This window comes from Nyctereutes procyonoides, unplaced genomic scaffold (assembly GCF_905146905.1).
Source record: "Nyctereutes procyonoides isolate TBG_1078 unplaced genomic scaffold, NYPRO_anot_genome, whole genome shotgun sequence".
NCBI classification, from domain to species: Eukaryota; Metazoa; Chordata; class Mammalia; order Carnivora; family Canidae; genus Nyctereutes; species Nyctereutes procyonoides.
Genome location: NW_026575052.1, coordinates 73972699 through 73995022, shown reverse-complemented (window position 1 = coordinate 73995022; position 22324 = coordinate 73972699). Strand labels below are relative to the sequence as shown.

Here is a 22324-nt window from a genome sequence, read left to right as displayed (position 1 = left end):
TTTCCACTGGAATTTAATAGGCACATTCAAACACCTACAGTTTGCCTAAAATTATAATTTACTTAGATATTGTTGGAGTTCTAATCTGATGCTAGTGAAATGGAATTTCAAAATCTAAAGGAGACGAAATAACCCAGAAGGAAAAAGTGTCCCCCATATCTATATGACATCAGTGTGTACACATGTGAAAACTGGCATGTAGATTCAAAAATAACTAAGGAATGAAAAAGAACACACCTTATGAATGACAAGAGTAAAAAAAATCAGTTTCAGAGACATCAAAATGATCAAATTTTCCTACATTTTTACTTTAAAAACATAAGGAAAAATTTCCCTTTCTCCCTCTTCCCTTAATGCATTTTTCATCTTATACTCCACATATGACTGAAATAATTTGGTATTTATCTTTCTCAGTCTGACTTATTTCACTTAGTATTATACCCTCTAGGTATACCCATGTTGCTGCAAACAGCAAATCTTAACTTTTTTTGGCTAACAACTATATATATATATATATATATATATATATATATATATATATATATATATATTACACACACACACACATACTAAATCTATTCATTTATGATGGACACTTAGATTTCTTCCATGTCTTGGCTATTTTAAATAACACTGCAATAAACTTAATAATAAACTTAATGGTTCATTTATTTTTTTAAAGAGTATTTTTGTATTCTTTGGGAAAATTCCAAGTAGGGGAATTACTGAACATAAGATTTTTAATTTTTTGAGAGAACTCCATACTGTTTTATATAGTAGCTGTACCAATTTACATTCCCACCAGCAGTGCACAAGGGTACCTTTTTCTCCACATTTGGCCGATTCTTGTTATTTCTTGTGTTTTTGATTCCAGACCTTCTGACAGAAGCATGTGATATCTTATTGTGGTTGATTTGCATTTCAATGACGATTTGTTGACGTTGAGCATCTTTTCATGTGTCTGTCAGCCATCTGGATGTCTCCTTTGGAAAAATGTCATGACTTGACAGTAAGGATCTGAATAGTCAGGTCCTCTGCCCATTTTCAACCAGACTGTTTTTGGGTGTTGTTATATAAGGCTTTTATATATTTTGGATATTAATTCCTTATCATTTGAAAATATCTTCTCCCATTCCTTAGGTTGCTTTTTTGTTTTGCTAATGGTTTCCTTCATCGGACAAAAGCTATTTTTTATTAAGCTTTTTTATTTTGGTGTAGTCCCAATAGTTAATTTTGCTTTTATTTCCCTTGTCTGAGATTTACCTAAAAGAATGTCACTAAGTCCAATGCAAGAAATTACTGCTTATGTTTTCCTCAGGGTTTTACATTTTCAAATCTCACACTTAGATCTTCAATCCATTTTGAGTTTATTTTTGTGTATGGTGTAAGAAAATGGTCGAGTTTCATTCTTTTGTATGAAACTAGTTTTCCCAGAACCATTTATTGAAGAGACTGTCTTTTCTCCATTGTGTATTCTTGCCTTCTTTTTCATAAATTAATTGACCATATAAGCATGGGCTTCTTTCTGGGCTATTTTGTTCTATGTATTTTTGTGGCAGTACCATACTGTTTTGATCACTACTTTTTTTGCAGTACATCTTGAAATCCAGGATTTTACCTTTAAGCATTGTTCTCTTTTAAGACTGCTTTGGCCATTCAGGGTCTCTTGTGGTTTCATATGAATTTTAGTATTATTTCTTCTAGTTCTGTGAGGGGGCATTCTCTCACTCCCTTTTTTTTTTTTTTATTTATGATAGTCACAGAGAGAGAGAAGCAGAGACACAGGCAGAGGGAGAAGCAGGCTCCATGCACCAGGAGCCCGACGTGGGATTCGATCCCGGGTCTCCAGGATCGCGCCCTGGGCCAAAGGCAGGCGCCAAACCGCTGCGCCACCCAGGGATCCCGACTTTTTTTTTTAAGATTTTATTTGAGAGAGGGAGTATGCAAGCAGGGTGGAGAGCAGAGGGAGAGGGACAAGCAGACTCTGGGTGCTGAGCACGGAGCCCAATGCAGAGCTGGATCCTATGACCCTGAGATCATGACCTGAGCCCAAACCAAGAGACAGACACTCAAATGACTAAGCCACCCAGGCACCCTGGAAGGAAGGCATTATTATGGACCTTCTTGAAAACTTTAAGCTTTTTATATTTAAGGAAGTATTTTTTAATGAAGAAATTGCCATTAAACATTTAAATTTCCAAATTAAAAAAGGGAAAATACAACTATATGCGGAAAAAGCATTGCTTGTAACAGTTTCAACGCACACAGATTTAAAAGCTACTTTTAAATCTGATTTTGTGGTATGTATTATGAACTTGATAGAAGATTCAACCAAACATAAATAAAAATAATTTGTATCCTCTTAGTTTTGATAAAAAGTTATGAATCTATAAGCTTTCACACTCACATGGAAACACATACTATGCCAGAAAAAAAAATCTATTTACTGCTTAAAAACAAACCTGGTTTTCCTTTGAAGTATAAGCTAGTCCCCATTTCTGAATGCTGAAAGCCAACTATCCAACTATAAAGAAAATACTCCCTATGTTTTAGGTTTCATCATGATATTCCTAAATAAAGCAAAGTTAACTATATCATAGTAGTATTGCAGGTATATCCAATGAGATTATTAACCTGGTTTCAAATCTATGCACTTGAAGGATCATCCAGATGTAGTGACAAATATACTGATTTATGTAAATCTAGTAATTTTACTATTTCCATCAATACTGAAAAAAATCTGTTCACTAGTGAAAAAAGTACTAGCTTTTAGCTTTGAGACAAATGATCAATAAAGTAATATTGTATTGGACACTGCTATAAATCAAATCAATACTGAAAATAAGAAAGGGACATGTGAAAACTAAGTTCTCAACTTAGAGATAAAGTCAAAAGGTGCTAAATATTTTTTAAGATCATCTTATACAATTATGAAAATAATAAAATTTAATTTTGTTTTTGCTCTGGTTTAATATTTTTGGTTTCTTAACAAAGTTATCCACATTGCTTGTATTATTAGCTATTGACATTAGTCATTTTATTCCATTATAATGTTGCTAAAATAAGTTTCAACTTTTTTTCTTAATTTAGCTATCACATTTTATCTCATTTTCAGATGTGGACAAGGATGGAAAGGAAATCGATGCCACATCAAGGTTAACCCTTCCCCTACGGATTTCATGAACACTCAGAATAGTAGGTGACATTGTGACTAAATAATTGCTCGATTTTGGAGTTTTTAATGTTTTTCACTGCATATTTATCTTTTTAATTGGTTTGAAATTCCAGATATATGGACTCTCCTGGGCATTGGATTAGCTTTCCTGATGACTCATATTATAGTCACAGCCGAGTGTTTTCTTGCAAATATAAAAGTACCAGTCAGGTAAGTGATGCCTTTGATTGCTGAATAAAATATACTGTGGCAGAGCAATTTTCTGAAACACTTCATTTGCTCTATTTTTCTTTCACTCCATTTACATGCAGGTAACATTAGTGTGTCTATGCTTTATGGATTTCTTTCTTTCTGGGCAGAACATAGGAGCTACTTAACAATAATCATTCTTTTTTTTCAGTAAAAAGCCTTAAGTTTACTTTTCACATATGTTAAAAGCAGTTTTGATGAACATAGGAGCTACTTAACAATAATCATTCTTTTTTTTCAGTAAAAAGCCTTAAGTTTACTTTTCACATATGTTAAAAGCAGTTTTGATGACAACAAGAAAGGGAATGCAGCATTCTCTAGAGGTTAGAAGACATGAAGGAATGAGTGAGTGTGTCACACTGGCTGGTGATGCCTGGGGGACGGCAGCAGAACTGCAAAAGAGATGCTTTCTTGGCCCTCTGAGTATGCTCTAAACATCAGTATTTCAAGCCTAGACTCCCAGGTTCTAGGTAATACACAGAACAGAGACCAGAAGCTGCTGAACCTAAAGAACTCATGCAAAACTAAGAAGAACCCAATTACTGGAAGGAGAGAGCCTGTAAAGACAGCAGAGTAGGAAGATCCCAAGCTCACCTCCTCCCATGGATATACCTAGATAATAGCCACATCAGTACAACTAACCCAGAAAATGACCCAAAGACTGACAGAACAGGCTCCATTCAGTTAAGTCCAGAGCAGCGGCCACATCAAAAATGGTAGGAGGGACAGAGAAATAGTCAAGAACCAAACTCCTACAAGATTAACCACAAACAGGAGGATACCAGGATACCACAATCATGAAGAAGAGGAACAGACCCCACATCAAGCACTCCAAACATGGGGGGCCTTCCCTGGAAAGACAAACTGTGTAACATTTGTTACACACTGAAAAACAGTGGGGCTTAACTTTCAGAGTTTTTATAACCAGCAGAGCTTAAACCTGTGTACTTTAAAAATCGGTAGGCTTTACTCTGGAAGAGCTGGAATAGCAAACTGAGTCCCCACCCTTAAAGATAGAACATAACAATCAACACTGCTAAGATACAGCAAAGCATCAGCAGTCTGAAAATTACCTGGGGTAGGCATACAGTAGATTTATTTTTTTATTTTATTTTATATTTTATTTATTTTATTTTATTTTATTATTTTATTATTATTTATGAAAGAGAGAGAGAGACAGAGACACAGGCAGAGAAGAAGCAGGCTCCATGCAGGGAGCCCGACGTGGGACTCGTTTCTGGTCTCTAGGACCACACCCTGCACTGAAGGTGGTGCTAAACCACCGAGCCCCCCAGGCTGCCCTAGATTTCTTTACTTATCTCAGAATTTCTTTAATTATTCTGCAAGAGCAAGGATCTTTAGGAGATTTATCCAAGAACATAAGAGCTGGCAGGTGACAGTTTCCCTGCTGCCAGCTTAGACAACCAGGCATCTTTAAGAATGAGCATGAATACTTTTTACCTAGCCTGCTGACACTGTATCTCCTGCCCCAGCATTCTCCTGTGGATCCTCCCCCATCATAATCACCCAACCAGGCAGGAATCATTCCAAAGCAGCAACTGGCAAATCTCATTCTACAAGTAGCCCTGCTAGGAACCAGTATCATTCCCCACCTACTTTTCTAACAGCACACGCCCTGCATTCTACTGAAGACTCACCCCACCCAACTTGCTCCACTGGGGAGGAGTCCCTCCATAGCAGCTTCTGACAAGTATCATCCTGCAATCAACCACAACAGTGAAAAGCACCATTCCAAAGTAACTGCTACCCTGGGGAGAGGGGAAAATAATCATACACACCAGTTCCACTGCAGCTCCCAGCAGGGGACTACAGACAGACATCCCATCAGATTGCCAATACCACTCACCAACAACAAAAAAAAACTCACAGGGAGCTGCACAAGGAAAAAGCCCTGTAGTCCAGGGCTGTAGTTCAACCTCAACAGACTGGAGGCAGACATTTGGTCTCATAAAAGACCCCATTCACCAAAGAAAACCTCTCAGAGAAAATACAGGGAGAACATCCTACAATTTGGTGCTACCAGAGCCCCAGAAAATGGGCTGATGGCAGGCATCTGGTCTGAACCAACTTAAGGCCCAAGGCAACCACAGATTGGCCTCTTAATAGCACAAGGACCAAATCCTACCCAGAACAGAGAAAGGGGGCCATTGTAGCCTATTGGACAGAATGCAAACAAGGCTCAGCCACAACACTGGGGTGCATGCAATAAATAAAGGAAACCAACTATGCAGCTACTGTCTCTGGTGAATAGGGAGCAGTGTTCTATAAGGCACCACAGGATTCTTTAAGATTTTATTTATTTATTCATGAGAGACACAGAGAAAGAGAGAGGAGAAGAAGGCTCCATGCAGGGAGCCCAATGTGGGACTCAATCCTAGGACCCCGGGATCACACCCTGAGCTGAAGATAGGTGCTCAACCACTGAGCCACCCAGGCATCCCAGGACTCTTCTTTGTAAGGCCACTAATTTTAAATCAGAAGACACAACTGACTTTTCTACTCTATAGTACTAATCACAGAGACTTAAACATAATGAGGAGACAGAGGAATGGATCACAAATGAGGAACAGGACAAAAATCACAGAAAAAGAGCTAAAGAAAAAGGAGATAAGCAATATGCCTAATAGAGAACTCAAAGTAACAATCATAAAGAACTTACTGGACTAGAGAAAAGAGTGGAGGATCTCAGTGAGACATTCAACAAAGAGACAGAAAACATAACAAGTTAGAAATACTCTAGATGAAATGAACAGTATATTAGAGGAAGTAGAAGAACAGATCAGTGACCTGGAGGACATAATAATGGAAAACAACCAGTGGGACAGCAAAAAGAAAAAGAATAATAAAATTGAGAATAGGTTAAAGGAACTCAGCAACATCATCAAGTGTAACGATAGTCACATTTTAGGAATCCCAGAAGAAGAAAGAGAAAAGGAGGCAGAAAATTTATTTGAAGAAATAATAGCTGAAAATTTCCTTAATCTGGGGAAGAAAGCAGAAATCAAGATCCAAGAGGCAGAGAGAGCCCCCAACAAAAATCAACCCAAGGAGGTTCACACCAATACACATAATAATTAAAATGGCAAGAAGTAGTGATAAAAAGAAAATATAAAAGCAACAAGAGAACAGAAGACAGGTACCTGTAAGGGAAACCTTAAAAGCTTGTTAGCTACTTTTTTAGCAGAAACTTCGCAGGCCAGAAGATAATGGCATAATCTATTCCAAATGCTGAAAGGAAAAAAACTACAACCAAGAATACTCTATCCAACAAGACCTTCATTCACAATACAAGGACAAAGAGTTTCCAAACATGGTAAAAGTGTTCATCACCACTAGATCAGTCAAACAAGAAATGTTCAAATAGACTCTGAATGGAAAGAAGGTCATAAATGGAAGATAAATTTGACTGACTCAATCAAAAAAGCAAACAACTTTTGATCTCTGGGTTGTGAGTTCAAGCCCCAAGTTGCGTGTAGAGAATAAACAACAACAACAACAAAAAAAACTTTAAAACAAACATGCATACATACACACATACTAGATTAATCACCTATAACACAAATACAGCAGTTAAAACATAAAAGCAGTAATATCAATTAATGAATATCAGTCAAGGAATTCAAAAATAAAAGGATGTAAAGTATAATATTATATACATAAAACATGGAGGGAGGTTAAAGATTTTGTGCTTTTAGAATGGGTTCCAATTTTTTTGAATGATTTAATTTATTCATGAGAGGCACAGAGACAGAGGCAGAGAGAGAAGCAGGCTCCCTGCGAGGAACCTGATACCCCACAACCCTGGGGTCATGCCCTGAGCCAAAGGCAGACACTCAGCTGCTGAGCCACTCATGCATCCCTAGAATAGGTTCCAATTCAAGCAACCATTAACTAATATAAATTTCTATATGCGTAGGATATTATACATCAACCCAGTGCTAACCACAAATCAAAAACCTGCAACAGACATGCAAAAAAATAAGAGAAAGGAATCCAAATATATCACTAAAGAAAGCCAGCAAACCACAAGGGAAGAGAGCAGGAAAAGAAAGGGAAGAACTACCCAAACAACCATAAAACAAGTAACAAAATGTCAATAAGTGCATACCTATTGCTAATCACTTTGAATGTAAATGAAATAAAACCTCCAATCAAAAGACATACTCCAGGGTAGTCCAGGTGGCTCAGCAGTTTAGCGCCTCCAGAGTGTGACCTGGGGACCCGGGATCGAGTCCCATGTCGGGCTCCCTGCATGAAGCCCGCTTCTCCCTCTGCCTGTGTCTCTGCATCGCTCATGAGTGAGTGAATGAATGAATGAATAAATAAATAAATAAATAAATAAAATCTTCAAAAGACATAGTGTAATCATAGACATCCATTATAACTGAATGGATAAAATACGAAGACCTATGTATATGCTGCCTACGAGAGATAAACTTCACATCTAAAGACACATGCAGGTTGAAAGCAAAGGGGTGGAAAAACATTTGCCTTGCAAATGGAAGTAAAAAGAAAGCTGGGTAACAGTACTTAATATCAGATAAAATAGACCTTAAATGAAGACTATAACAAGAAACACAGACACCACCCAATGATAAAGGAACAATTCAGCAAGAGACTGTAACGGTTGTAAATATTTACGCACCCAACACGGAAGCACCTAAATACATTAAAAAAGGGGGAAAAAAAAGAACTATTAAGAGGCATTAAAGTTGAAACTGACAGCAATATAATAATAGCAGGAGATTTAACATCTCACTTACATCAATGGATAAAGTACCCAGGCAGAAAATTAAAAAGGAAACAGTGGCTTTGAATGACACATTGGAATAGATGGATCTAATAAGTATATTCAGATAGTCTCATACAAAAATAACAGAATACACATTGTGTTCAAGGACGCACAGGAAATTCTCCAGAACAGATCATTGTTAGGACACAAATCAAGTCTCAGCAAATTCAAAAGGACTGAAATCATATCAGGCATGTTCTCTGGCCACAAAAGTATGAATGTACAAATCAATCACATGAGAAAATCTGGAAATAACACAAATACATGGAGGGTAAATAACATGCTACTAAACAGCAAATGAGTCCAAAAATTTTGGGATTCAGCAAAAGCTGTTCTAAAAGGGAAGTTTATAGCAATACATGAAGAAAAATCTCAAATAAGCAACCTAATATTATACCTAAAGGAGCAAGAAAAAGAAAAAGCCCAAGGTCAATAGGAGGAACAAAATAATAAAGACTAGAAATAAGTGGAATAGAGACTGAAAAAAAAGAGAACAGATCAATGAAACCAGGTACTATTTTTTTGAAAATATCAAAAAAACGGATATACCTAGTATATTTACACACACACACACACACACACACACACACACACACACACACAGAGAGAGAGAGAGAGAGAGAGAGAGAGGAATATTTCTTAGCTGTAAGAAAGAATTAAATCTTCCCATTTGTTACAACCTGGATAGATCTAGAGGATATAAAGCTAAGTGACAGAAGTCTATCAGAGAAAGACAAATACCATATGATTTCACTCATATGTAGAATTTTTAAAACAAAACAAAGAAAAAAGAGACCAAAAAATCAGACTCATACATAGAGAACAAACTGATGGGTAAGTGGGAAGGTGGGTGGGGAATGGGTGAAATTGATAAAGGGGATTAAGAGTACACTTCATGAGCAATGGGAAATGTGTAGAATTTTTTGAATCATATTGTACACCTGAAATTTAATATAACACTTTATATTTTTCATATTTGGATTAAAAACCAAAACCAAAACAAAATGTAAGAGCTTCACTTTACATTGCCATTCAGAATCCAGGGAGCTTCCTGCCCAATATACATCTTCCTATCACTCTATGGGATACAGGTCACCCCACTAACAAAAGTGATTGACTTTTCCATAAACTGAGCAAGATAAGGGCTCAGAATAAGATTTAATATTTTAAGAAATTAAAGAAATGCATCATCCCTTGCATGCCAGAATTTGTGATCAAAGATTTAGATCTGCACCAGTATCAATGTGTCAGAGATATCCAGTAGGATAACTGCATTTTCTTTGGTGCCAATTTTTTATACTTTATGAATTCTTCTCAGATCTCTAGCCTGCAATCATGGTAATTAGGAGACACCAATCTTGATATCATCAATTAAAGCAGTTCTTATAGAACTATTGTGTTCATCAGAAAAAAAATGACATCTTCTACCTATTATTATCAAGAAGATCTTACTCATCTAATTAATTTTTAATTATTTCTTATATGCCTAAAATATCCAGACAAGTGGATATACACATGAATGAGAAGCTGTCTGGACTTAAAGGAGTTTATAACTTAGTGAGAAAGATACACACAAAGCTTGTGTGCTAGAATGCACACGTGTATTAGGATTCTCTAGAAAAACAGAAATTATTAGATATTGTATAATTTCTCTTTGTCTATGTGTATATTTGTATCTTTAAATATCTAAATATATTAACACATATAGAATATTGACAAATTATATATTAACACATTTGATATATCTTAAGATATTGCATTATCATACTCATTCTATTATTGTTTTATCATACTTATACAAATTACACATAATATTAATGAAATCATTTTAATAATTTAAAATAGTAATATACTGAAATACAGATTTACTTTAAAGAACTGGCTCATATAATGGTGGGGGCTGGCAAACATCAAACTTGGGAGGGCAGGCTGCTAAGTTGGAAATTCAACTCAATTAAGAGTTCATGGTGCTGGGTTGAGTCTAAAATCCACCAGGCAAGTGTACTGGGCTAAAAACAAAGGCAAGATTTCTATATTGTATGGCTGGAGCAGAATTCCTTCTTCCTCTGGAAACCTCAGTCTTTGTCCTTAAAGCCTTTAAATGATTGAACAAGGCTCCACATTATGGAGGGAATCTGCCTTACTTAAACCTGACTGATTGTAAATGTTAATAATACCTTAAAAACCTTCAAAGCAACATCTAGACTAGTGTTGGGTAAACAGGTATTATAGCCCAGCCAAGATCACACGTAAAATTAATCATTACAATATGTGAACAAGTTGTCATATTAACACAACCAGTGAGAATATACAAAAAGAACCCTCAATTTCACTTCTGCAAATACATGTTGTCAGTCTATACCACAGGGACTATGGAGAGATCTCTCAGGCAAATGCTGTTGGTATTACACCATAGTCTGGCAGCCACTTCTCCTTTTTCTCTCTCACTTCTGTCCTTCAATTTTAAAGTTCCCCTCCATATCTGCTTCCATCCCCATTCTACGCATTCTCCATGGGAGATGTCATTCATCTCCAAGGTTTTATGCTGTCTAAATGTTAATGGCTTCAAATCATCTTTCTTTTACTGAAATTCTGCTCCAAGCTCCAGATCCATATTATTACTTTCAATTATTTCTTCTACATAGATTTTTTTCTAGATATGTTTAGTATATTTTATTTCCATATTCTAGAACCTACCTTTGAGGTCCCAGAAATAAAGGGCAATTTCATTATTAAAGATGAAAAGCTTAGATATAATCGCTTATATCACCCTTTCTGAAAACACCAGGACTCAGGTAACAAAAACTCCTCTTGCCGAAGATTCATAAGAAATTGAGTGAAACTGGCTACATTCCTCAAATTAGAGGCTCCAAGTATCACACATTTTGAAGAGCTGTCGAAGACTACCAATAATTGGGGTCATCAGACACAACTCACTGAGGCTTACTAATGGAAGCAGAACCATTTATATTGTCACACCCAACCTTTCATTTCTCCCATCTACCACTAGGAAAGGACTGGAAAGAAAAGAGGTAAAAGGCATTCATGGACTCATTATCTTTGGGGTAGTAAAATATTTTTGGTATGAAGTTTTACCTCTTTCCAGTGAAGGAGGGGAAGGATATGCCACCACCAGCACTACCCAACACCAAAGATCAGAAGGTTCCAAGGGAATCAACAGTTGAGACTTGTGATATCCAGAAAAAAAAGGTAAAAAAAAAAAACTATAAAATCTGTTTCCTGATGCTCATTAGAGCCAAGTATAGAAAAAGAAAAGTTCTTTGGAGTATCTGACACATGCACCCTTTCAGACAGACAGAAAGATTATTTTCGGTTTAATGTTCTGAAAATAGTTAGTTATGGGAATATTCTGCATTCACTGGCCTTAAAAGGCCTGTGGGCCTTTTGGTATAATATACCTGGGAACAATAAGAGGACAGGAGAGGGGAGGCGGGGATTATACTGTATCCCAGTTATGCATGATCCTCCAAAGGAATGGAAGAGAACCTAGAGCTTCCTTCTTCTGTCCATTTGAAGAAGCACAGAGGACATGGAATTGTAGGGCTGTTCAGGCAGCTGCCAGTTTAGGTGAGGTGATGCCCCTCCTGGACTGGGCACTGGGGACCAGGCTGAACTGAAGGCTGACATAGTTGCCTTTCTTTTCTTTTTTTTTATGTGTGTAAGAGTTATGTAAATGTTTTTTTTTTATGTGTGTAAGAGTTAGATAAATGTAACTGATTTACACACATTCTCTCTCTCTCTCTCTCTCTTTCTCTCTCTCTCTTTCTCTCTCTCTCTCATTCTCTCTCCCTCATCAAAATCCATAGGCTATCACCATGAAGTTCATGAGAGAAGTCCACCAAAAAAGTCAGAACTACATTTGCATTGTGCAAGTGGTGAGGGATGAGAGGAGGGGCTCCCTACTAACGCTAGCTGACTACGTATTAGGAATATTCCAGCGTTCCATTTCCTCCTCAGAAATGAGAACAGTTTCTACACCAGAGTTAAACCTCAAAAAAAAGGGGGGGGGCAGGGAATATTTCTAAATTAGATCATGACCCTCATCCTCTTCCTTACTCTAAGCAGTAGTTATGGTCAAATATCAAGTCTGAAATGGGGAAGGAGCAGGACACAGACTGAGGTTAGAGTCTAATATTACTTGGCACCTTTCAAGTGGATTGAATTACCTCTTAGTCATTAAAAAAACTAACTTTTAATCATTAAAAGTGATGATATAGTTATGAAATTTGCTTAAAATACGTGAACTGGACCAAGAACAAAGGATGATTAATAGAACATGTTAGAAATAAATGATTGTAAAAGAAGAAAAGTACTTAGATGTTTTTAAATTATTTTCTTGAAATAGCTCATTGAATCAGATACCCAAGACTTAGTCTTTACTTCCTAGAAGAGACAAAGTCTAACACTTGAGGTTCCAGACAGTATTTCTCTCTGTGACCGTCTGATTTACATTGCTGTCCACTATAGTACCTTCTCTTCTGAATTCTAAAATCTCAAAAGGTTTTTATTCCCTATTACTGCCCAACACTAACACCCAAGCCTGTATTCTCAGTCTTGTGAATGATCTCCGAATTGCTCGCTACATATCCTGCCCCAGAGGCCACAATAACGAAGTTCTTATTTGTGGGACTGAAGAGAGGAGGCCCTCAAAGGAACAAGATAGGCCAAAACTGGAGCTGCCCCTGTTCTCACTACCAGGGGTCTCCTGATGAGAGGATGCTCAGGGTCTCAGACACTGTTCGAAGGTATGCGGTGTAAGTAGTTTCAAGGAGACATTAAAATTTAACATACTCTCTTATGGTTGAAAAAAGTACATCTGTCCTACTGCTTTTCCCTACTCATTTCTTCTTTCATAGGTGTCCTCTTTACCTCACACCTATTCTTAATCTCATCAAAATACATTATAAGGAGAAGGGCAGAGAAATACCCTCTGAGGGTGCCAAATAGAGGCATGATCTGAGAATACACCATGAAAGGAATCTTTTGCCAAGTTACTTCTCTCTCCTTCTCTCTGCCCTTTCCCACTTAGGATTTGAAATCACAATTAATTGAGATGATTTCCCTGAAACACATTTTACATTTCTATTTGAGTTGAACAATGAAGTCCATTTTTTTCTGAAAATTAAGTTTGATTTGAGTAGAGAGCAGTACTGACTTTGTCATTTAGATTTAATGGCAGACAAATCCAATATTTGTAAGGAGCTCACATAAAATATTTCAGAAATTATATCCTTTGCAACCACTAAAGTTAACAATAAAAATTTTAGATGTTAAAAATATAAAAGGAGATGCATAGTTTTTTTTTTTTCTAAATTATTTTAGCGAAACTCAAATGACATTCAGAGACCACTGCACCAAGTTTAACTTTCCACCATCCTCACCCTTCCACCCCCTACTCTTTGGAAAAGTCTCACCATTCCTCAAAACACATGGCTTCCCACACCCTCTTACTGGCAGAGCTATCCAAATCCATATATTTTTGATACCAAGCAAAAACTGGCATCCCTTCAGGTTTAGTCACTGAGCTGTCAGAATGTTGTCCTCAGGAAGACAGTTACAGCACTATTACGTAGTGTTATTACTTAACTATTTCCATATTAAAGTCCTTTTCTTATGTCCCCAGTATCTAGCTCCGAATGAATAATTAGTATCCGATACATGACTACTGAAGACTCGCTATACTTTATTATTATTGTTTTTGAGCATCACCAAAAACACTACTTGTCTACTGATTATATTTATGTAAAAATGCTGCACATCAAATTTTAAATCTTTTGATTCATTCTGAAAATAATATTGAAATTGAAATATACAGGAATTAATATAAGCAGGAAATTTGTTACTCTCTTTAAATAAAACTGAAGACTTTTCAGTAGATTTTGTAAAAAGAATCTGTAGCATAAGAAGCTTTTCAGCGACTTAAAGAAAATTTATTATTTTCCATTTTTTAAAAAAGGATGGAGTGCTGTATGCTTCAGACAATTCTAAGCACAGAAATAAGCTTCTTAAACTTGCTTTTAGAGATCTGTTTCCTAGATTTTATTATATATTCTGTGACTCTTCTGCTAGCTATTTACTACCAAATATATTAGTGAGGGGAAGAAAGCATCTCAAGCTTAGCTTAATCAAAATGAAGATTTAGTATTAAAATGTACTTTTCCCATAGCTCAAAGATAATAATGAATGAGGTTAAGAAGGGCTGGACCCAGTAGTATTCTTCATCTGCCTCTCATCTCTGCTTCTTTTTGCTTCTTTGTTTGGTGATTCTCTCTCTCTGAACATATATTTCCTCTGCTTCCATCCTTATAACAAAATGGTGCTGCCTTGTAGGTGGGTGTTAGTTACCCATAATGTCTTCAGACATGTGGAGATACTAGATTTTTGTCTTTTTGCCTAATTATTTATTCCAAAGGAAAACCTTCTGATCAGCCCACTTGGGGATCAAGATTCCATTGCTGGTCAAATCAACCAGATCAGAGAGATATGGGGTAGGATCAATATACAAACATGGCTGCAAGGACTCTACACAAGCAAGGCACTGTATTATGGAGTTGGGAGTCATCATGATAGGTCTCCAAAAAGTATCTAGTATCCCTCTCCCCATGGTCCAAAAGCCACTAAAACTTAACTCATGACACTTTAGAGAAAGTAACAAATATGGCAGCCTTCTAGAGTTGTTTCAGTAATCAAAAGTAGATGTTATAATCAAACATATACTCAGAAATGAAGAATAAAGGATTCAAATAAATAGTGGACTATTTATTCTTACCTTACCTGAAGTTACATAATACCCAATGCTTTTGTATTTTAGATTATATCTTCTTTACCTGGGGAAAAATGGCAATAAATAACTTTTTATTATGCTGCACTGTGGCAGTTACTCCTGAAGTATTGTGTTAATTTAATAAAAGTTAAAAATAAACATATTTCTTTTAGTTATGCTAAGAAATGAAATACATCCATGTGAGGATTTTTGTTTGTTTTAGTTTGCATCTGGAAATTTCTAAATAATTTCATAGGATTGTAAATATGTGCAACAGTGGAAAGATTGCTAAGTTGGAAATTATAAGACCTGAATGTGATCTTGGGAATGCCTCATAATTCAACTCCACGAACATTTATTAAGATTTCCTATGGGCTAGTTGAGAGAGCTTGAAGATATATAAGATGATGATGATACCTTGCTTTCTTACTCATAGCATATGTTTAAATATGACTATAATAGTAAAAATGTGAACCAGAATATTCTGGGGGTAAAGTGGAAGGAAAGGATAATAAAGAGAATGACTGGTGTTCATACTTCTGATAAGAAAAAGGGGAGTAAGATCCCCAAAGCTGAGCCAGCTGCCTTTAACCTCAGGGAGATATAGGTGTTCTTGTTGTTTGAGATGCTTGAATGAGTGGTCCTGGCCCCCAAATAAAGTTATTTATCCCTATAATATTATATTCTCTCAACCAGACCCTTTGCCACTAGTGTGATAATTTGGAGTTTTGGAGGCAGAAGTATAGCTACTTTTTCTACTTCGAGATCCTTGGATATCCAGGCCTAACTTGGGCCCAGCAATGAATATTTATCCTTAGCATAAACCAGAACCTCTCTTACTCTGTGTCTCAAGGAATTCAGCTGCTTTTTACAGCTACAGCATCACTAGTGAGCCTGCCCTGATCCCAGAAACGAGTACTTAGCCTTAGACAACCACCATTAGGGGCAAAAACTCAGGCTATCTCATAATGCTGGCAAACCTCTGCTCTCTCCATTCGTGTGCATTTGCCCACAAGAAATACCGCTGTTAAAATGTAGGAACCTAACTCCCCAGTCTCAGTCCCTGTGTATATCAGAGCCATGCTCTGCCAATGCTGCTGAATGTCTGCTTTGCTGGAAAAGGGAAATTGAGAACAGGGTTTCAAAATCCTCTCCTTAAAAAGGGTATTGGACCACATGTGATATCTCCACTTCCTCTTCTCTCTCTTCTCTATTTTAAAGAGAGGGCTATGCTGTTTATTCCCTGATACTTCCCCCCTAATCCTAGAATCGTTTTCCCAAAATGGCAAAAAAAGGCCATAAGTATTTAGAGGATAAAGAGCAATTTTCCTAAGACAGTCACATTTCTGCTCCTCTCCCTACCCCGTGGCCAGGGATTTCCTAAAGCTGTGTTGTTTCTCTACATCCTGGCCATACCTTTGCAAACTTTCACTTTATCAAAGATTCAATTTTCCAATTTGACTACGTCAGCTATTTCCTGCCCAGCTTTAATTGATACAAGCCAGGAAAGTGTTTTAATCAAAAGAATGACAAGATCATATCTGTGTTTAACAAAAAAATAAAAACAAAACATGAAAATGCAGAGCATGAGAATAGATTAGAAAAGATCTAATCTTTTAGGACATAAGCCTACTCAAAAGGTTTAGATAAGAGATTATGAATTCTTGAATCTGAACAGTGGTTGAATGCCTTAATATAGGAGATGAAAAAAAAAACAACTAAGTTGATTTGAGATATTGTACTTAGGCAACTGCATGGTTAATACTACTACACTAACAGAGATCCAAAAACCCAGGAAGAGAGACTTGGGCAATAGGAAGAAAACTATTTTGATAGTCCATATTATGTATAAAATAAGGAAGTTGAACCCAATCAATCTTTCTCAAGCTTCTATCACTTATAGGCTATCCCCGCAATTTAGGGTCTATGTATTACATTTACTATCACTTTATTTATATATTCATGTTTAAATAGACTTTTTTTCTTTTTCTTAGCCTTCTCCTAGAAAATCATATTCATTAAAGTATGTTTTGATGTGCCATTCATGTTTTTGTTTTACCTCTAATATAAAATATTACTACAAAGTTAAGATGTTTAAGTTGCCTAAATTACTCCTTCTTATAAACCCATGCTATACCCTTCTACATGGGAAATGATAAAATATTTTAAATTTTTCTCCCAGTTCCAAAACTGCATGATTCAAGCAGAATACTGAACTTAATTCTTTAGGCCCTGAGTAGTCCCTTGGTTATAATGTAGCTGCATTACACCTTCAGATATTAGGGTGTCTTCAATCTGACTGGGCAGTAATCTACCTTTTATATTTGTATTACAATTCCCTGAGATAGTTCATGCTTATCCCCTTCCCCCAAAAAAGTTCCTAAATTACAATTCAATATTAGACTAGACACTTGGCAAATCTATCTGCATGGTATTCTTGACCAAACAACAATCTGATGGTTAAAAACAGTATGTCTGGAACTCACTCATAATTCCATTTGTGGATATATCTCTGAAAAGCAGGGACAGCACTGTTTTTCTTGCACCTTGCCTGACACAAACTGTGCATTTCATAAATAACATGTAGGGCAGGTGAAAAGGCAGATGGCCGGAATCTATAAATTTACAATCATACATGAAAATCTTTGAACTGTGATTCTATGGACTAAATATACCCAAAACATAGAATGGGTGATTCCAACTGCCATCTTTCCAGACTATAACGTTCAAGAACTTACTGGTCAAAGGAAATATAGGGCAAATTCCAGAAATGCTAAGTTTACTTCTTCTTTTACCATAGAAATAAAATATAAAAAAAGAGAAGACGGGATCCCTGGGTGGCGCAGCGGTTTGGCGCCTGCCTTTGGCTCAGGGCGGGATCCTGGAGACCCGGGATCGAATCCCATATCGGGCTCCCGGTGCATGGAGCCTGCTTCTCCCTCTGCCTATGTCTCTGCCTCTCTCTCTCTCTCTCTCTCTGTGACTATCATAAATAAATAAATTTAAAAAAAAAAAGAGAGAAGACTTTCAAAGGCCAATCACGAAAGTGGTGTCCTCTGTGAATCTTCCCAGATCACCTTAGATAGAAGCAACCACTGCTGAGCTTCCAAAGTACTTTGTTCTCAAGCCTTTTCACTTTTGGTTTGATGTCTCCCATAACAGACTCTGAGCCTCTTGATGGCAGGATCTTTACTCTATTTATATTCCTAAATTCAACAAATAGCAAGTAGGAATTCATCTCAATAAATATTTTATTAAATTGAATTTTCAGGCTATCTACAATAGGATACTGGGACCTAATGAACATTTTATATTCCAAAGCAATGACCTAATGAACATTTTATATTCCAAAGCAATAATTTACTTGCCTTTGCTCCAGAATTTATTTATACTAGGATCCTTGCACATGACTCTAAATGTTGGGATATCATTGTTGGGTATTCCTGAAAATATCTATCTAGCTTGACCAATTTTCATTCATTCTGTGGAGGCTGAAAGCAAATAAAGGAATACAAAATGATGCCTTACATGTATGACCCTTTTCACACTCATTAATGGGATCAATGATGGGCTACAAAACCAATCCATAATCAGAAGCTTAAATCCTAGAATATTAATGATGAACATGAGAGGATACCAAAAACCTACAAATATAAGCTTTCAAAATCTATGGAAGAAACTGAGCATCCAAAAACCTGGGCATTTTAGGAAATTGAATTTAATTGAACGAGTAATTGTGTCTACTCTCAATACTGTCCTCATACCAGACCATTTAATTTGATGTCCAACTTTATGACAGATTTTGCCCTGATTTCTGAAAACATTGCCTGGCATCTGACACAATCTAATCAGCCTGGCTGGTAATCTGATTAACAATTTTACTTATATTAGGGTGCCTGTGTGGCTCAGTTGGTTATGCATTAGCCTTTAGCTCAAGTCATGATCCCAAAGTCCTGGGATGGAGCAACATATTAGGCTCTCTGCTCAATGGGGACTCTGGTTCTTCCTCTCCTTTGGTCCTCTCCCTCCTGCTCGTGCTCTGTCTCTTGATATTTCTCTCTCAAATAAATAAATAAAATATTTAAAAAAATTACTTATATTACAACTCTCATTCTCTTTTCTTGAGAAGCAATTTCTAAGTTAGTGTACAGATGAAATCTTTTTAAGAAAGTAATATTCATACTTTCCAGAGGAACAAAATTAGAAATTTCACATGAATACCTAAATTATTCACTATTTTTACTAAATATTAAGTCATTCTTTAAATAACTAATTCTCTGATCATTTAAGATACTGACTAAATAAAGCCAGTTTATATATGTGTGAGAAATACAAGTCTTGAATAATACAAACTTCATTGGTGTGAATGTGTATGTTGTAGTTACTAGTTACTAGCTATCCCAAGTTGTTTCAAATCTATGGTCATTGGACACAGACTCCAAATAGTTTAAGTAAAATCTATATAAAACTTAAAACGAGCACTTTACCATATAACAGCTCCATGTTCTAATTATTTGATTTGAAGACAGACATTTTGCCATATTAATAGAGTAACTATTTGGCAGAAATAGTCCCCAGGATGTTTTCAGCATCTTGTCTCTGTTTAAATCTTATATAGCAAGAAAACATTATGTTACATTTATTTTCTCATAGTCAAGAAATCAGAGTTGCTCCTTGAAAGAGGTAACCTGTTTAGATGAGAAAGGGTAAGAAGGTAGTACAGGTAAGCTGGGGAAAGGTACGATTAGTAAATCATATAGCTCCACCAAGGCATGCATCAAACACATTCAGCATCTTTGGAGAATGAGAATGCTAAATGTTTTTCTTCGTTAGGGGTTACTAAAGGGTGGGAAATTTGGAGGGGGGGATGGGATGAGTTTCATAATTTTTCTTCAATAATTGCTTTGCTATCCTCCTGAGAGATTCTTTTGCTTTTGAATCATATTTCACACAACTTCTCCTTAAAATACCCTTAGCGATACACCTACAAGTTCAACAATCTATTTACTGTGTTAAAATTTCTAGCTCACTAATGAATCAAAGGACAAATGACAACAGAATTAAAAGACCAGCTTATATTCATCTTTATAAAAAGAAACCGATGAATTATAAACTCTTAGTAATCCATTCATGTGTTTGTTAGCAAACATTTATTAAGTTCCTATTTCATGGTAGGCACCATGCTAAAGATGGGAATATAAAAATAAATAATAAGTTATACTCTGGTGAAGAAGGCATATAGAAAAGCAGAAAAGCAAATAATACCAATTCTTCAACAAGTATATATTAAGCATATACAGACACTTAACAGCACAGCAGTGGAGAAACAGATAAAGAATTGCTTCAGAGGTGAGAATGATATGGTGGAGAGGTTGAAGGATTTCCTGAAGATGTGTAGCATCAGTAAAGTCTGAATTCATGGGCTGAAACCCACTAGATGAAAAGGAGGAAGAACATCACAAAAAAACAACTTGTGTAAAGCCTTGAGAATGAGATGGTTAGTGTGACTAAAATGTAGGTAATGTAAGTAAAAATGGTGGTAAATTCACTAGGAATAAGGAATGAATATTTGTAAGATATCTACATATGCTAATTTGTGTGATTGGGTGCTTACAATTTCTAAATATTTTTTTTAAAGAGATTGTTTTAAAATAGGAAAATGCAATTTTTTTCAAACTTTTAAATATTATAAGCTGAATTTATTCACTGATCTAAGAGAGCTTTAACTATATATACTAATAAATCTAAAAGAGTATATTTTTAAAATTTGTAGAAACTCATGAGTCATAATAAAATAAGTCAATTTTTTCTAAACAGATTTTCATATAGTGTTGTGAATTTAAAGTTCCTAAAAAACATTTAGAAAGCAGCAAGTACTAGGTGATTGCTAAGGGAAATCATGAAAACTGATAATTAACTTCAACATTGCAATCAGTTTCAATCAAACAGATTATGTGTCTAAGAGAATTCAATAAGGAAATTAGAGAGAGTTTTCATATAGAGCAATTTACATGGAAAAATATTTCATTCCAATTTAAAAAGTACTATATGTCCTGATAGTAAAATGTACCAGGCACAGTGGAATACAAAGAAGAGAAGTTTATCTGGCTCCAGAAGTTTATGTGGCTAGTTTATCTAGCAAAGATTCTGGCCAGTGAAGAGTGAACTTAAGAGCAAAACGGGATTTATGAAAAAGCATAGCCTACCAAACTGTTAAGCAGGGCAGCAAGGCTGACAAGTTGACTTTGAGAAGAAATGCTAAAAGAGGGCAATCAGGAAAAACTAGTGAGGGACTCAGATCTTATCTTTTAGGCAAATAACTTACCAGGGTTGGAGCAGGATGGTATGAAGCTCAAGCAGGGGAAATGCCTCCTGATAGTTTCCAAGTTGTAAAACCATCTTACCTCGCTACTCCCCACCCCAAGATTCTAATGCACAACTGAAATACAACAAAGTGCAAGAAAAAAATTTAAAATTAACTTTAGTGTCACCATCAAGAAATCCATACTATTATCGTTTTGATGTATCTTCTAAATTTTTATCAATATGCACAGATGCTTACATCTTGAAATCTGTGTTGTCTGCCAATTTTTTTTTTCCTTATGCTGATCATTCTCAATCTTTTTACTCTCAAGGTACCTTTACATCATTAAACATTATTGAGAACCCCAAAGAAATTTTTGTGTGGTCTATAACTATCAAAATTTATATTAAAAATTAAAATTGAGAAGTTTATTAAATTATATGTATTAGTTTATTTTAAAATAATAATAATAAATCTGGGACACCTGGGTGGCTCACTTGTTGAATGTCTGCCTTTGGCACAGGGCATGGTTCTGGAGTCCCGGGATCAAGTCCCACATCGGGCCTGCTTTTCCCTCTGCCTATGTCTCTGCCTTCTCTCTCTCATGAATAAATAAAATAAAATCTAAAAAAGATTTTTTAAATAAAAAAATAAAAAACCCATTACATGTTAAGAAAAAATACATATTATGAAACAAAATTGTATATTATATATTATATAATTCTGTTTCATATTTCTCAGAATATTAAAAAAGAAACTTGCATGAACAGTTGAGATTTAATCAATTTTGTTCCTTCAACAAGGTCATTTTGAAATGAAATTGACTTTTCAAAAAATTTATTGCAAATACCTGGTGGTAAAGAATGTAACATACAGTTTGGTACATACCATTGTCCTATCTCCTGCTAAGGCACTGAAAGTTTTAACCAACACCACATTTGCACTATCAGTGCAAATATCAACATAGTTTAAACGTCTGTGAAAATAAAAATTCACTGA

At 35.9% G+C, this 22324-nt stretch overlaps 1 protein-coding gene across 1 annotated transcript in view; it reads left to right on the top strand.

Annotated features, from left to right (window-relative positions):
- The window catches only part of MALRD1 (MAM and LDL receptor class A domain containing 1), a 761302-nt gene that overhangs the window by 721846 nt on the left and 17132 nt on the right, over positions 1–22324 (top strand). The window contains 2 exon segments of the mRNA XM_055332672.1: positions 3116–3195; positions 3289–3385. Of these exon segments, the coding sequence (XP_055188647.1) occupies positions 3116–3195; positions 3289–3385 (177 nt within the window).